General features: G+C 42.9%; 1 protein-coding gene across 6 annotated transcripts; it reads left to right on the forward strand.

Moving 5' to 3' along the window:
• The first annotated feature begins 327 nt into the window (after window positions 1-327).
• On the forward strand, window positions 328-16,862 carry LOC139373737 (oxidoreductase NAD-binding domain containing 1). 6 transcript variants are annotated; one of them, XM_071114659.1, is made up of 9 exons: window positions 328-420; window positions 792-942; window positions 1,341-1,404; window positions 1,657-1,760; window positions 11,588-11,729; window positions 12,389-12,634; window positions 13,218-13,326; window positions 13,609-14,525; window positions 14,822-16,862. In XM_071114659.1, the coding sequence occupies exons 2-8, from the start codon at window positions 833-835 to the stop codon at window positions 13,764-13,766; spliced, it is 933 nt and encodes a 310-aa protein (XP_070970760.1). In that variant the 5' UTR covers window positions 328-420; window positions 792-832; the 3' UTR covers window positions 13,767-14,525; window positions 14,822-16,862. The 6 variants fall into 6 exon arrangements, with proteins under 6 accessions (XP_070970760.1, XP_070970759.1, XP_070970763.1 ...); XM_071114658.1 differs by having other exon boundaries at window positions 13,609-14,508; window positions 14,774-16,862; XM_071114662.1 differs by having other exon boundaries at window positions 338-420; window positions 1,320-1,404; window positions 13,609-14,540.
• The last annotated feature ends 358 nt before the right edge of the window (window positions 16,863-17,220 follow it).

Below are 17,220 nucleotides of genomic sequence, written 5' to 3' on the forward strand. Positions count from 1 at the left end.
TAGTCCTCTTGGTTCTGTTACATTGCTTTTTCCCAGATGTGTTATTAATCTTGTAGACTTGAGTCCACACCTTCCTTTTCCTTTGAATTATGTGGAAAGACCAGTTGGGATAAGGAGACAATACAATTTCTCATCCCTGGATTGAGGTACAATTTCCAAACCATATCTTGCGCTGGCTCGTTAATATCTGAATCTAAACAGGAAGCCTGTCCGACCACAGTGCAGCTGTACGGAATCGTATGGTCGGAATCTATTCTCGCTAAGAACAAAGTTGAACGTGGCCTGCGCAGTCTGCGCAAATATGAACCCGCGAAAGAGCAGTCCGTCAATCCCTTCCGGGGTCAAGAAAGCTTTTACAGGAAGGTTATCTAACTAACTTGTACAATGAAGAAGATCACATGAAACATTCTCATCACATTGGTAAGACTGTTTTCAGAGAGACTAGCTAGCTATATTCCGTAGGGAATGCAGCCAGGACTAAGCAATGTTACTATAGCTGTTTGCTGTCATGTGAAAGGGCATAGGGTTGTGTAACAGGACTGACTGAGCTGCCATGCTATGGTTTTCTCTGTTTTAAAAACGCTGTGGTTGCACAGTTGGTTATCATGCTAGTTACATCAGACATACATGTTGAGATACCGGGTGACAAGAAAGAGACCGAGGGTGTTGTAATCGGTTTTTGTATCAATGAACTAGATTACGTGACTGTCAATCTGGTTTAGACCACCTACAACTGGCCATCACAACAGCACCAACCAACACCACATTTTTCTCTTCCTCTCTTGCAATAGGTTCCCTCTATAAAGTTAAGGTGAAGTGACATCCTATCGCAATGAGCGTCCCATGTCTACTGTCCAGGGCTGCTCGAAGCTTCACATTGCTGGGGGCGTCCGGTGTGCTGCTACACCGGTTCCGTGTATTGTGCCCTTGTTCGATCACAAGGTGAGTTGAGTTCCATCTCGAATATGTCGAGTATTGTTGCGGTCAGGTGGCCGTTCACCACAGTCATTGTTGTGGGTTAGGAGAGAGCAGTGACTGATTGTGCAGTTACTACACTTTTGCCACTTCTTTTCCAACACCAGAGCCTCCATACACCCAGAACTACTCGCCTGTTTTTAGATTATGATTTACTTAAAGTTTGTTGGACCCAGCTGACAATTGGTAAAAGTCAATTTGCCATTTGTGTTTTGACATCTGCACACAGGTAACACTGCAGTGTCTTTATAGGGTCCATTGATGTTATAGCCTTATGTAACCTTTGAGGTGATCAGCTTGGCTACATTATTTTCTACTAGATGGACATGTTTAAAGTAAAGTAGGCATTTTTGTTGCCTTTTCAGGAAAATGTCGTCCAGAAGACAAATGGACCATCTAGAGAGGACAGCCAGCAACTACAGACAAGATGTGAGTGACCGCCCAGCTGTGTTCGTACTATAGCAGCAAAACTGTGGCTTATGCAATTCAAAGCTAAAACAGTTTTGGGCTAGATTCTGTGTTTTATTATGAGACTGTCAATTGCTGAGACAGTTTTCCTTGTCTTTATGCTACAGGTTAGTAGTGTACAGAGTCTTAACTATTGCCACAGTTTACAATTGTTCAAATTCATGATCGACAGGTTATTACATTTGTAAAGTTTGTGTGTCTGTCTGTGTCAAGGGTGTATATCCGGCGCAGGTATGTGGCATCATGGACGAGTCTGAGACAGTGAAACGCCTCCGGCTAGCTGTCCATCCAGACTTCACTTTCAGAGCTGGCCAGTGGTGAGTAGGACAGTACTGTCGTTTTGTTTGGCTACATTCATAGCTCATTGTAAGGATTCTGAATACAGCATAATACCAATGGCTTTGGGGAGAGGCTGCTTCACCTATCCAATCCTTTCTGATCTGCACAAGCGCAAAGTTGTAGATATGGGTAGATACTAGGGTTGTAAAGGTATTCGTACTGAACTGTTCGGTCATGGAGACCTCGGTTCGACCGCACTGTGAACCCGCATGAATAAATATAAACATTAGGGCTTGGCTATGCCGACCCTGCGTTGTATGCCATTTCCTCGTGAATAAATCAGAGCTGAAAAAAGATTGTAGGCTATTCCGTTAATTCAAACAACTACAGCCTATGGGCACATTGTAATGAATGTATATTCTTAACTGGCGGATTTCAAACTATCCTTTTGTGAGGCACAGCCGGGAACTCTGTAGATGGTGAGATCAATAAACCAGAATGGGAGGATCTTCCATCGTTTAAATCTCCAGGTTCGGGAACATTTTGGCTTCACAGTTGATTACAACGGCGATTTGACAGAGTTGTGGATAAAACGTTTATAGTATGTTCTCCACTGCTCAATGAGAAACGACTATGTGGCCAATCACAAGTCATCAAAGTGCCACTACAGTCATAAGAGCCTCTGTGTGTGGCAAAGCAAGTTGGGAGATTATCTAATCAATGGAATTAAAATGATGGAGTTAAAAGAGAAGTATATGCTACAACGAACGAGAGCCAACTGGTAGGCTGCTATTTAATCATTTGAATGGAGGTGTTGTTATTTGTAACTGTAGGACAGGAAGAAAGCAAATGCAGACCCAACTAGCTTCTCTCCGTTTGATACAGTCAAGAGGGGTACTACGTAATCATATTGGATGATACAGTTGAAGTCGGAAGTTTACATACACCTTTGCCAAATACATTTAAGCTCAGTCTTTCACAATTCCTGACATTTAATCCTATTAAAAATTCCCTGTCTTAGGTCAGTTAGGATCACCACTTTATTTTAAGAATGTGAAATGTCAAAATGATAGTAGAGAGTGATTTATTTCAGCTTTTATTTCTTTCATTACATTCCCAGTGGGTCAGAAGTTAACATACACTCAATTAGTATTCGGTATAATTGCCTTTAAATTGTTTAACTTGAGTCAAATGTTTCGGGTAGCGTACCACAAGCTCCCCACAATAGGTTGAGTGAATTTTGGCCCATTCCACCTGACAGAGCTGGTGTAACTGAGTCAGGTTTGTAGGCTTCCTTGCTCACACACACTTTTTCAGTTCTACCCACACATTTTCTATAGGATTGAGGTCAGGGCTTTGTGATGGCCACTCCAATACCTTGACTTTGTCTTTAAGCCATTGCCACAACTTTGGAAGTATGCTTGGGGTCATTGTCCATTTGGAAGAACCATTTGCGACCAAGATTTAACTGATGTCTTGATGTTGCTTCAATATATCCACATAATTTCCAGCCTCATGATGCCATCTATTTTGTGAAGTGCACCAGTCCCTTCTGCAGCTAATCACCCCCACAACATGATGCTGCCACCCCGGTGCTTCACGGTTGGGATGGTGTTCTTCAGCTTGCAAGCCTCCCCCTTTTTCTTCCAAACATAATGATGGTCATTATGGCCAAACAGTTCTATTTTTGTTTCATCAGACCAAGGATATTTCTAAAAAAAAGTATGATTGTTGTCCCCATGTGCAGTTGTAAACCGTAGTCTGGCTTTTTTATGGCGGTTTTGGAGCAGTGGCTTCTTCCTTGCTGAGCGGCCTTTCAGGTTATGTCGATAATGTGGATATAGATACTTTTGTACCTGTTTCCTCCTCCAGCATCTTCACACGGTCCTTTGATGTTGTTCTGGGATTGATTTGCACTTTTCACACCAAAGTACATTAATCTCTAGGAGACAGAACGCATCTCTTTCCTGAGCGGTATTACAGCTGCGTGGTCCCATGGTGTTTATACTTGCGTACTATTGTTTGTACAGATGAACGTGGTACCTTCAGGCGTTTGGAAATTGTTCCCAAGGATGAACCAGACTTGTGGAGATCTATAAAAAAAAATTCTGAGGTCTTTGCTGATTTCTTTTGATTTTCCCATGATGTCAAGCAAAGAGGCACTGAAGGTAGGCCTTGTAATACATCCACAGGTACCTCTAATAATGTCAATTAGCCTATCAGAAGCGTCTAAAGCCATGACACAATTTTCTGGAATTTTCCAAGCTGTTCTGATCCACAGGAATTGTGATACAGTGAAATAATCTGTCTGTAAATAATTGTTGGAAAAAAATGACTTGTGTCAAGCAAAAGTAGATGTCCTAACTGACTTGCCAAAACTATAGTTTGTTAACAAGAAATGTGTGGACTGGTTGAAAAACGAGTTTTAATGACTCCAACCTAAGTGTATGTAAACTTCCGACATCAACTGTAAATAACCTAGCTATGACAAGCTAGAAGTTAGTCTACTAGCGCAAATCGGCTTGTTTGGTTACTGCCTGGCTTACAGTACACAAGGCGCCTCCTCCGCCTGCTCTCAGTGGCGCTGTGTCAGCTCTGGTTAATAAAATAGCTGTGGACTTGTCTGCTGCTTTCTTCACTCAAAATTGACCACGTCTATATGGAAGTGGTTGTCTTCGGGTCCGTATGGAACAGGTCTCTACATTAAAACATTTATTTATGCGTATTTGTCTTGCTGGGAAAGCCCCAGGTCCATTTCAAAACGCTGCCAACTTTTTAGACCTCTACTTTTGGACCAACAGAACAGTCCCTGTCACAACACAATTCCAGGAACATTATGAATGTCACAGAAACTGGACTTGGCCACAAATAGGGTGGTTTTTAATTTAGCGTATTTTGCCAAATAAACAAACATTAACTACAGTAACGGTTAGAATTTCATTTTTCCACTGTACTGTAACTGAACCGTGACCCCAAAACATGCATGAAATTAGTTGCAAAATGAATAGGAAATATAGTCAAGATGTTGACAAGGTTATAAATAATGAATTTTAATTGAAATAATAATAATAACTGTGCTTTCGTCAATGAATCTTCCATTTGCAGCAATTACAGCCTTGCAGACCTTTGGCATTCTAGTTGTCAATTTGTTGAGGTAATCTGAAGAGATTTCACCCCATGCTTCCTGAAGCACCTCTCACAAGTTGGATTGGCTTGATGGGCACTTCTTTTACGGTAAAGCTGCTCCCACAACAGCTCAATAGAGTTGAGATCCGGTGACTGTGCTGGCCACTCCATTATAGACAGAATACCAGCTGACTTCTTTTTCCCTAAATAGCTATTGCATAGTTTGGAGCTGTGCTTTGGTTCATTGTCCTGTTGTAGGAGGAAATTGGCTCTAATTAAGCGCCGTCCACAGGGTATGGCATGGCGTTGCAAAATGGAGTGATAGCCTTCCTTCAAGATCCCTTTTACCCTGTACAAATCTCCCACTTTACCACCACCAAAGCACTCCCAGACCATCACATTGCCTCCACCATACTTGACAGATGGCGTCAAGCACTCCTCCAGCATCTTTTACTTTTTTCTGCATCTCACAAATGTTCTTTGTGATCCGAACACCTCAATCTTAGATTTGTCTGTCCATAACACTTTTTTCCAATCTTCCTCTGTCCAGTGTCTTCTTTTGCTCATCTTAATCTTTTTTATTTTTCTTGGCCAGTCTGACATATGGCTTTTTCTTTGCAACTCTGCATAGAAGGCCAACATTTTTTTCATTTTTTGTCCATTTAAAATAACATCAAATTGATATGTATGTATTATACACACACTAGGTGACTAATGGGGGGCGCTTTGTTGAAGCCACCTTGCCTCCATCTTGGCACTCCCCCACCGTTGTAAAAAATGTTTTGGAAAATCCAGAAATCTATTTATTAATGTCTACCTTAGTTTTTTGCCACGTGTATTACAGAGACCTTTAATGCATACTTTTACATTATGCTACCTGAACATAAAAATGAAAAAAGATATACACTGAACAAAATATAAATGCAATATGCAACAATTTGAAAGATTTGACTGAGTTACTGTATAATCAGTAAGAGGAACAGTAAATCAAATCAAAGAGTATTTGTCACGTGCGCCGAATACAACAGTGAAATGCTTACTTACAGGCTCTAACCAATAGTGCAACAAAGGGTATTAGGTGAACAATAGGTAGGTAAAGAAATAAAACGACAGTAAAAAAACTAAACAGTAGCGAGGCTACAGACACCGGTTAGTCAGGCTGATTGAGGTAGTATGTACATGTAGATATGGTTAAAGGGACTATGTATATATGATGAACAGAGAGTAGCAGTAGCGTAAAAGAGGGGTTGGTGGGTGGGACACAATGCAGACCGTCCGGGTAGCCATTTGATTACCTGTTCAGGAGTCTTATGGCTTGGTGGTAAAAACTGTTGAGAAGCCTTTTTGTCCTTGACTTGGCACTCCGGTACCGCTTGCCATGCGGTAGTAGAGAGAACAGTCTATGACTGGGGTGGCTTGGGTCTTTGACAATTTTTAGGCCCTTCCTCTGACACCGCCTGGTGTAGAGATCCTGGATGGCCGGCAGCTTAGCCCCAGTGATGTACTGGGCCGTACCCACTACCCTCTGTAGTGCCTTGCGGTCGGAGGCCGAGCAATTGCCGTTCCAGGCAGTGATGCAACCAGTCAGGCAGGATGCTCTCGATGTTGCAGCTGTATAACCTTTTGAGAATCTGAGGACCCATGCCAAATCATTTTAGTTCCTTGAGGGGGAATAGGCTTTGTCGTACCCTCTTTACGACTGTCTTGGTGTGTTTGGACCATTCTAGTTTGTTGGTGATGTAGACACCAAGGAACTTGAAGCTCTCAGCCTGCTCCATTACAGCCCCGTCGATGAGAATGGTGGCATGCTCGGTCCTCCTTTTCCTGTAGTCCACAATCATCTCCTTAGTCTTGGTTACTTTGAGGGATAGGTTTTTATTCTGGCACCACCCGGCCAGGTCTCTGACCTCCTCCCTATAGGCTGTCTCGTTGTTGTCGGTGATCAGGCCTATCACTGTTGTGTCGTCTGTGAACTTAATGATGGTGTTGGAGTTGTGCCTGGCCATGCATTTGTGGGTGAACAGGGAGTACAGGAGGGGACTGAGCACGAACCCATGGGGAGCTCCAGTGTTGAGGATCAGTGTGGCAGATGTGTTGCTACCCACCCTCACCAACTGGGGGCGGCTTGTCGAAGTCCAGGATCCAGTTGCAGAGGGAGGTGTTTAGTCCCAGCGTCATTAGCTTAATGATGAGCACTATGGTGTTGGACGCTGAGCTGTAGTCAGTGAATAGCATTCTCACATAGGTGTTCCTTTTGTCCAGGTGGGAAAGGGCAGTGTAGAGTGCAATAGAGATTGCATCATCTGTGGATCTGTTTGGGCGGTATGCAAATTAGAGTGGGTCTAGGGTTTCTGGGATAATGGTGTTGATGTGAGCCATGACCAGCCTTTCAAAGCACTTCATGGCTACGGACGTGAGTGCTACGGGTCTGTAGTCATTTAGGCAGGTTGCCTTTGTTCTTGGGCACAGGGACTATGGTGGTCTGCTTGAAGCATGTTGGTATTACAGACTCAATCAGGGACATGTTGAAAATGTCAGTTAAGACACATGCCAACAGAACACTAAAAGGAAATCCATCAATTGAAATAAATTCATTAGGCTCTAGTCTATGGATTTCACATGACTGGTAATCCAGATATGCATCTGTTGGTTACAGAGACCAAAAAAGGAAGGAGCGTGGATCAGAAAACCAGTCAGTATCTGGTGTGACCACCATTGTCCTCATGCAGTGCGACACATCTCCTTCACATGGAGTTGATCAGGCTGTTGATTTTGGCCTCTTCAATGACTGTGCAAAGTTTCTGGATATTGGCAGGAACTGGAACACGCTGTCGTACACATCGATCCAGAGTATTCCAAACATGCTCAATGGGTGACATGTCTGGTATGCAGACAGTGGAAGAACTGCAACATTTTTAGCTTCCAGGAATTGTGTACAGATCCTTGAGACATGGGGCCGTGCATTATCATGCTGAAACGTGAGGTGATGGCGGCAGTGAATTGCGTGACAATGGACCTCAGGATCTCGTCATGGTATCTCTGTGCATTCAAATTGCTGTTGATGAAATGCAATTGTGTTCGTTGTCCGTAGCTTATACCAGCACATACCATAACCCCACCGCCACCATGGATCCCTCTGTCCCACAATAATGACATCAGCAAACCGCTCACCCACACAGCAGTTGAAACTGCAGTCAGCTCAAGATCCTGGTGAGGACGACGAGCAAACAGATGAGCTTCCCTTAGACACTTTCTGACAGTTTTGCAGAATTTCTTCAGTTGTGCAAACATAGGTTCATCAGCTGTCCAGGTGGCTGGTCTCAGACGATCTTACAGGTGAAGAAGCTGAATGTGGAGGTCCTGGGCTGGTGTTGTTTGGCCGGTTGGACGTACTGACAAATAATCTGAAATTACATTGGAGGCGGCTCATGGTAGAGAAATGAACATTCAATTCTCTGTCAACAGATCTGGTGGACATTCTAGAGCTGCCTTTTATTGTCTCCAGCACAAAGTGCACCTGTGTAATGATCATGCTGTTTCATCAGCTTCTTGATATGCCACACCTGTCAGGAGGCTGAGTTATTTTGGCAGAGGAGGAATGCTCACTAACAGGGATGTAAACAACATTTGAGAGAAGCTTTTTGTGCATGTGGAACATTTCTGGGATCTTTTATTTCAGCTCATGGAACATGGGACTAACACTTTACATGTTGCGTTTTATATTTCTGTTCAGTGTAAAAACATTTTCCGTACAGTATAATTTGTAGAGATTACTAATGTTACTGTCCCCACTACAACAACCAAAAATACTTAAATGAATGTAATTTTGTCCTTGAAACATTTAATTGAAATACTGTAGAATTCCATTCATTCCTATGGACGACTGCTTCTACTGGGGAGTACTAATATGGCTGACCGGTGGCTTCAAAGCCTCTCAATCGCCCGTACATAGCATCTGCAATCTAGGGTTTATATACATCATTGGTAGATACAGTATTGGGGGAGGGGATTGTCACATTTCACCACAAACCACAACAGAGGTACATTTTGTATTTTTTTTTTTGCATAAAAGGACCACGGGCATAGAGCTTATGAAGTTTATTATTTGACATAGGCTGCTGTCAGCCATCACGCACGGTGAGCTCTTCTGTCCAGCTCTTGAACAATTATTTTATAAGGACTGTAAATCCCTTTACCAGGCACAAGAGGGAAGTGTTGCACTGAAGCTCTGGTTATGTTTATGCTGTACATATACATGTAGTGTGTACATTTACTCTCCCCTGCCACTCTTTCCCAGGTCATTGTGGTAAATAAAGTGTTTTCTCAATCCCCCCCCCCCGGTTAAAATGCAGGTACATTCAGAAGTTGATCATTTTAGACCCACTAACAAGCATTAGTATTGTAGCTAAAAGCAAAGCACACATACATAAACATGTTTAATTTATGTTATGGAAAAGTACATTCAGTTCTCTAACTGTAAATATCAATTAATCATGTTTATTTTTAAAGCTATCTTTACATCAGCAGATGTCAGTTCTTATACAGAACCCAGCCTAAACCCCCAAACATCTCCTTCAACTGAGGTCCATACTGCAGGTGGGCGTTTGTGTTGTGTATAAACAGTAGGGGTCCGTGAGTTGGACGTCGGCGTTCTGTAATGAATGTAAAAAGATGTAAATGCATTTGTTACACCACCTCCAGTCCATATGGATGATGTTCCTATTCTGACAGCTGGGTAGGAGGAGTGGGAGAAACGTGTGTGTGTCTCAGTTCAGGTGTCGGAGGGAGAGGGAGATGATGGGGGGGGGGTAGATGGCGAGAGAGCAGTAGATGGTTACTAGTTAGTATTTCCTGCTTCTTGACGTTCTTCTTTTTTTTTTTTACTTGTGGGATTTTTTTCCTACAGCCATTTCCTTTTCTGTGGTGTGTGTGTGTGTGTGTATACAGTGGGGCAAAAAAGTATTTAGTCAGCCACCAATTGTGCAAGTTCTCCCACTTAAAAAGATGAGGCCTGTAATTTTCATCATAGGTACACTTCAACTATGACAGACAAAAGGAGAAAAAAAAATCCAGAAAATCACATTGTAGGATTTTTAATGAAGTTATTTGCATATTATGGTGGAAAATAAGTATTTGGTCACCTACAAACAAGCAAGATTTCTGGCTCTCTCAGACCTGTAACTTCTTCTTTAAGAGGCTCCTCTTTCCTCCACTCGTTACCTGTATTAATGGCACCTGTTTGAACTTGTTATCAGTATAAAAGACACCTGTCCACAACCTCAAACAGTCACACTCCAAACTCCACTATGGCCAAGACCAAAGCGCTGTCAAAGGACACCAGAAACAAAATTGTAGACCTGCACCAGGCTGGGAAGACTGAATCTGCAATAGGTAAGCAGCTTGGTTTGAAGAAATCAACTGTGGGAGCAATTATTAGGAAATGGAAGACATACAAGACCACTGATAATCTCCCTCGATATGGGGCTACACGCAAGATCTCACCCCATGGGGTCAAAATGATCACAAGAACGGTGAGCAAAAATCCCAGAACCACACGGGGGGACCTAGTGAATGACCTGCAGAGAGCTGGGACCAAAGTAATAAAGCCTACCATCAGTAACACACTACACCGCCAGGGACTCAAATCCTGCAGTGCCAGACGTGTCCCCCTGCTTAAGCCAGTACATGTCCAGGCCCGTCTGAAGTTTGCTAGAGAGCATTTGGATGATCCAGAAGAAGATTGGGAGAATGTCATATGGTCAGATGAAACCAAAATATAACTTTTTGGTAAAAACTCAACTCGTCGTGTTTGGAGGACAAAGAATGCTGAGTTGCATCCAAAGAACACCTACCTACTGTGAAGCATGGGAGTGGAAACATCATGCTTTGGGGCTGTTTTTCTGCAAAGGGACCAGGACGACTGATCCGTGTAAAGGAAAGAATGAATGGGGCCATGTATCGTGAGATTTTGAGTGAAAACCTCCTTCCATCAGCAAGGGCATTGAAGATGAAACGTGGCTGGGTCTTTCAGCATGACAATGATCCCAAACACACCGCCCGGGCAACGAAGGAGTAGCTTCGTAAGAAGCATTTCAAGGTCCTGGAGTGGCCTAGCCAGTCTCCAGATCTCAACCCCATAGAAAATCTTTGGAGGGAGTTGAAGGTCCGTGTTGCCCAGCAACAGCCCCAAAACATCACTGCTCTAGAGAAGCTCTGCATGGAGGAATGGGCCAAAATACCAGCAACAGTGTGTGAAAACCTTGTGAAGACTTACAGAAAATGTTTGACCTCTGTCATTGCCAACAAAAGGTATATAACAAAGTATTGAGAAACTTTTGTTATTGACCAAATACTTATTTTCCACCATAATTTACAAATTCATAAAAAAATCCTACAATGTGATTTTCTGGAATTTCTTTTCTCATTTTGTCTGTCATAGTTGAAGTGTACCTATGGCCTCATCTTTTTAAGTGGGAGAACGTGCACAATTGGTGGCTGACTAGATACTTTCTTGCCCCATTGTTTTATTTATATATATATATATATATATATATATATATATATATATATATATATATATATATATATATATATAAAAAACAATAACAAACGGATGTCATCGACACGTTCTGTACATTTAAGATTTAATTTGGATCAGTGCTAGACTATTGGACACTTGTTTTATTGATTACTGTCCGTTTGCGTGTGGGCTTTTTTTCCCTGCTGTGTGTCTGTGTAGGGTGGACTTCTTCATCCCTGGTATGGAGAAGGTAGGAGGATTCTCTGTGTGTTCCAGTCCAGGTCTGCTGCAGAAAGAGGGTGTCATCGAGCTGGCTGTCAAATACACACAACATCCCCCTGCACACTGGATACACACCAAGGTGTGTGTGCATTGAAATTAAAATGTTCACTTGTTGGTAGTGCCTCAAAATCAATCAATAGCTTTGTCAGTATTTCTGCTGGTCACTATATCTGTTAATTGCTCTCTCTCTCCCATTGTGTGTAAAAGCGTCTGTTCAGACGTAGCTAAACCGACGTTTTTTTTTTTAATCTCTGAAAAATACATTTTCTCCACTATAGGGAGCAGAAAGCAGATCATTCTAGAATGTGGACACATCTCATACCTGAGCTATTTATCAGTACAAAATAATCACTCTCTGCTCTCTCCCCCTCCCTCTGCTCTCTTTCCCCCCACCCCCTCTGCTCTCTCCCCCTCCCCCTCCCTCTGCTCTCTCCCTCCCCCTCCCTCTGCTCTCTCCCTCCCCCTCCCTCTGCTCTCTCCCTCCCCCTCCCTCTGCTCTCGCCCTCCCTCCCTCTGCTCCTTCTCTGCTCCCTCTCCCTCCCTCCCTCTGCTCCTTCTCTGCTCTCTCCCCCTCTCCCTCCCCTCTGCTCTTCCCCCCTCCCTCTGCTCTTGCTCCCACTCCTGAGCTCTCCCTCCCCTCCTTGCTCCTTCTTTCTCCTCCCTCTGCTCACTGCTCTCTTCCTTCCCTATCTCTTTCCTCTCTCTATCTGCCCCCCTCTCTTCCTCTTCTTCCTACAGTGCACCATGGACTCGCATGTAGCGATGCGTGTGGGTGGTAACTTTTTCTTTGACCCCCTGCCCTCTGACCCCTCTGTCGACCTGTTGTTGGTGGCTGGGGGCGTGGGCATTAACCCTCTATACTCCATCCTGCTCCATGCCGCTGACCTGCTACGACAGAACCCCACTAACGCAGGGAGGGGCTACCACATAGGCTCCACCCACCTCTGCTACAGTGCCAAGAACACACAGGAGCTGCTCTTCAAGGTGTGTGTGTGTGTAATACCGATAGCGAGACAATATACAAGACAATATGCGAGACAATATACAGGGGTACCATTACACCCTTTCTCCTCCGTGATCCGGAAACCGATAAGTGGTTGAGGAGATTTCAATTCATTAGTAGGTCAAGCAGAAGTGTCCTCCCTTCCTCTATAGCCTCCTTTCATTGAGGATAGCAGAGTTCTCTGCGGAATAGTTTTAAAATCTGCCACACCCCCTTTGAATTAGCTTTTTTGTCGGAGGAGAAAAGCACGTTTAAAAACAATGTTCTACTTTCTGTTTTATCTATAATGTCTTGCACATTTTAACTTTTTGTTTGAATCACTTCACACGTTTTAATTTGGGATCCACCCCTGTAAATGTCATTTTCCTGATGTCGCGTGAGTGGAGAAGGAATCTCATTTCATACAGCGTATTTTCGTCCACATTCCCTCGATTAACTTTCACCGTTTTTTTGGGGTGAGGGAGGACGGAGAAGAAGACGCAGAAGTTGAACAAATCTAATTGAGAAATGGCCTGTGTGTGTAGGAATGAGACCAATAATTGTTCTTCCCATCCCTGCTCTCAGAAAAGCATCATAAATGTGTGTAAGGAATTCCCAGAGAAATTCTCCTGTGACTTCCACATCACCGCACAGACCGCAGACATCGACCAGGAACTCCAACCGTACATGAACCGTAAGTACCACAGAATGACCTTAACACAACCACAAATGTTTACTGATATAGTCTACAATGGGTCGGTGTACTTTGGCTTTCAAAATATCTATATTTTAACTGGATATGCTTCCATTGGTTGCAAAACGGATACATTCTCAATGAATTTAAATGGATGTTAGTCCCAGAGTGGTAGTACGGATATGAAAGTGTTTTTAGCTACTTTTTCATGTATGTTTTTCATGTTGTCTTTTTTTTTTTTTTAACAGCACTTCTAATAAATGTTGCTTTGATCTTCCCCAGGTGGGAGGCTGTCAGAGGGGGGGTTGCGTTGCCACGTCGACCCTAACACCACTCTGTGTTACCTGTGTGGCCCTCCACCCATGATAGAGAGCGTGGTCCAGACCCTACTCGGCCTAGGCCTACCCCAGGAAAGGATACTGTTTGAGAAGTGGTGGTAGTGTGTACTAGAGACAGACCTCTCAATCATCATCATCTCACCCCGGCCTAACTATCCCTGCTCTCTCCTCCAGTGCCTAGGAGATCAGACCGAGCACCTGCCCACGTTACCATGGCAACCTCTCAAGGAGTATTGGACCATATGTCTGGAGCTGCACACATCATTTTATTTATTTTACTTCACCTGAACATACTAGGGCTGTGAAGGTCAGCCTGTGATTGTCATGTATAACTGACCGTTAATTAACAAACACATTTAGCATCTCCTGGCTTCCATTCATAGCCTACAAGCCCCTGATGCAGACCGTTGGAACATCTACACTACCGTTCAAAAGTTTGGGGTCACTTAGAAATTTCCTTGTTTTTGAAAGAAAAACACTTTTTTTTTGTCTATTAAAATAGCATCAAATTGATCATAAATGCAGTGTAGACATTAATGTTGTAAATGACTGCAGATTTTTAATGGAATATCTACATGGGCGTATAGAGGCCCATTATCAGCAACCATCACTCCTGTGATCCAATGGCACGTTGTGTTAGCTAATCCAAGTTTATCAATTTAAAAGGCTAATTGATCATTAGAAAACCCTTTTGCAATTATGTTAGCACAGCTGAAACAGCAAACTGGCTCTAAAAAGAATAGAAAGAGTAGTGGGAGGCCCCGGTGCACAACTGAGCAAGAGGACAAGTGCATTAGTGTCTAGTTTGAGAAACAGACTCCTCAACTGGCAGCTTCATTAAATAGTACCTGCAAAACACCAGTCTCAACGTCAACAGTGAAGAGGCGATGCTGGCCTTCGATGCAGAGTTAATCTGTCCAGGGTCTGTGTTCTTTTGCCCATCTTAATATTTTATTTTTATTGGCCAGTCTGAGATATGGCTTTTTCTTTGCAACTCTTTGCAACTCTCTTAGAAGGCCAGCATCCTGGAGTCAACTCTTCACTGTTGATGTTGAGACTGGTGTGTTGCGGGTACTATTTAATGAAGCTGTCAGTTGAGGACTTGGGAGGAGTCTGTTTCACAAACTTGACACTAATGTACATGTCCTCTTGCTCAGTTGTGCACCGGGGCCTCCCACTCCTTCTATTCTGGTTAGAGACAGTTTGCACTGTGCTGTGAAGGGGGAGGCATGCGCTGTTTCTTGTCTTACTGCACACAAGCTTGGAATCATTCACAAGTGATAGGCTAAAATTGTCACCCATCAGACTATTCTTGATTTAATCTTGTCTTTACATAAACTAAATGTCATCCATGCACTTAAATAGCAAATGGAGGACACTTTTCCTGTGGTTCATTTTCATGCCAGCCAGGTAGGATATACTCCTGTTGTAAAGAGAAGCAATGTGCTTAATAGTATAAGTAAATATAGTAGGCCTATCCCATAGAAAGCTGATTGGATCCTCTTTTTAAGAAGCCATCAAAAAAAAAAAAAACTCAGCAATTGCATAGCCTATAGAAATGTTGGGCAACATGAGCTCATGGGCTCTCATGAAGTGTTTGATTACATTTTCCAATACATTTGCATTGATGTCAGTGATTAGAGGGAGAATAGAGCGCTAACCAAGTCGTTAGCAAGTTTGGTAGGCTACTAATGAGTATGAGCTTGGAGAAGCCTTGTTACCGTGACTAAACAGTCACGTGGAATTTGACTGCGGTCATGACTCTTGACCACTGGGGTGGCGGTAATATGGTCACCATAACAGCCCAAGTCTCTACCAGGTACTAACTTGAACATCTGGCTTGACTCGGGTACAACTTGAATAAATTAACGCATCTTTACCATGAATATTCACTTGACTCAGGTGTTCATCAAATGCAATGAACATAAGTTGAACAAGGCTCATTGCACTGAGCCTGACTGATTTTGACCTCTGACCTGTGTGAAGTGCAGTATAAAATGTATATAAAAGTTTCTTGATGGTGCACATTGCCCAGTGGAGAAACGTTCAACTGTTTTCTGATTATGAAAATAAGTCATTTTATTCAGTGGATATAGTTTGAGGAAATAATGTGTACGTGCAATTCTGTACAGTATAATTATCTGATAAATCTTTTTTCTTGCAGTAGAAAAAATTTATAAGGGAATGTTTTTCAAACAAGACCGAGCCTAGTCTGGCTAACACCAGCTCTCAAAGTCTTTCTGACTGTAGTCACGTGGGTCGCGTCAGCCAGGCTAGACCGAACCACACAGCAGAACCCCTGTTTATACCTGGTGCTAACATGATCCCTGTGTCCTGATCTTTTCCACATTCTGATTGTACCCACATTTTTTGAAGTTTAAATCATTCTAATAACTGATTGTGATTAGATAGTTGGATGATTTGATGGGTTAGGTGACCGCTCTGTGGATGGAGTCAAATAAAAGACACCCTTTCAGAGAGGTGGATGGAGGGCTGTAAACACAGGCTGTGAACAGCAAGGTTGTCAATTTGAATCCCAATGAGACTTGTTTTCCAACCCTACACAACGTAACCAATCACATTTTAGTGTCTCACTGAAGAACTTCAAATATGTGAAAAACAAGTGTGGTGCTCTCCCCATACTGGCGCAATGGACTAGGCACTGGGGATAGGGACCAGAAGGTCCCAGGTTCTGATCTTTGATGACCCTTTTCAAAAAGGTATATTTATAGCCCTGGTTACACCTTGCATTAAAATGTGGTTTCGTTATCTGATCAAGGTGGTTCAATGAGAATGTAGACACGCTCAGCACACATTGTTAGCACCAGATATAAAGGGGCTAGAGAGAAAATCACACCATCGAGTGTATTTATAGAAAGTTTTAAAAAAAACTATGCAGACCTTAACACATCTATCACACACATCCTGGCAAGTGTCCCCTCATCCCATCTCTCTCTTCCTCTCACTTACACATACCACGACTTCTTCCAATCATCACACACCCATCCAGGCCTGAAATCGCACACACACCTCTCACAAATGAGTTTGCATATACAGAGGCAGAGGGGGATCTGTCATGGTGCACTGTAATATAACCCCCTGGTGGTCCACTGAAATAGTTTTGTTTTGCTCCTCAGATGTGAGAAGACTGAGGGGTGTATACATAATTAAGAGTTGAAATAAAAGAAAACGAAGTCAGTATATTGTTTTGAGAACTGTTTATTCCTTCTGTTTGTCTGTAATAAAGAATATGTCTCAAATGGCACCCTATTCCCTATATAGTGCACTACATAGGGTATAGGGTGCCAGACTTGTTTACCACATCACTCAAACAACAGGAAGGGGACTATAGTGCTGTACAAGTATTCCATAAATGCCTTCTGTAAAGTATAATCACTGACCTAACATAACATGATTAGGGAAAGCTATACAGTGACACCTATCCAATTGTTACATTTACATTTGAATCTTTTAGCATACGCTCTTATCCAGAGCGACTTACAGGAGCAGTTAGGGTTAAGTGTGCAATCATGATAAATGGAGGATACATTTTCAG

The sequence above is a fragment of the Oncorhynchus clarkii genome, chromosome 18 (genome assembly GCF_045791955.1).
Source record: "Oncorhynchus clarkii lewisi isolate Uvic-CL-2024 chromosome 18, UVic_Ocla_1.0, whole genome shotgun sequence".
Classification (NCBI taxonomy): domain Eukaryota; kingdom Metazoa; phylum Chordata; class Actinopteri; order Salmoniformes; family Salmonidae; genus Oncorhynchus; species Oncorhynchus clarkii.

What these genes read in the sequence shown, in the direction of transcription:
- LOC139373737 (XM_071114662.1), top strand. Translation starts at nt 833, where the DNA reads ATGAGCGTCCCATGTCTACTGTCCAGGGCTGCTCGAAGCTTCACATTG. An exon ending in ACTTTCAGAGCTGGCCAGTG is followed by an intron (nt 1,761 to 11,587) that starts GTGAGTAGGACA and finishes GTGTCTGTGTAG; the next exon opens with GGTGGACTTCTTCATCCCTG. An exon ending in CACAGGAGCTGCTCTTCAAG is followed by an intron (nt 12,635 to 13,217) that starts GTGTGTGTGTGT and finishes CCCTGCTCTCAG; the next exon opens with AAAAGCATCATAAATGTGTG.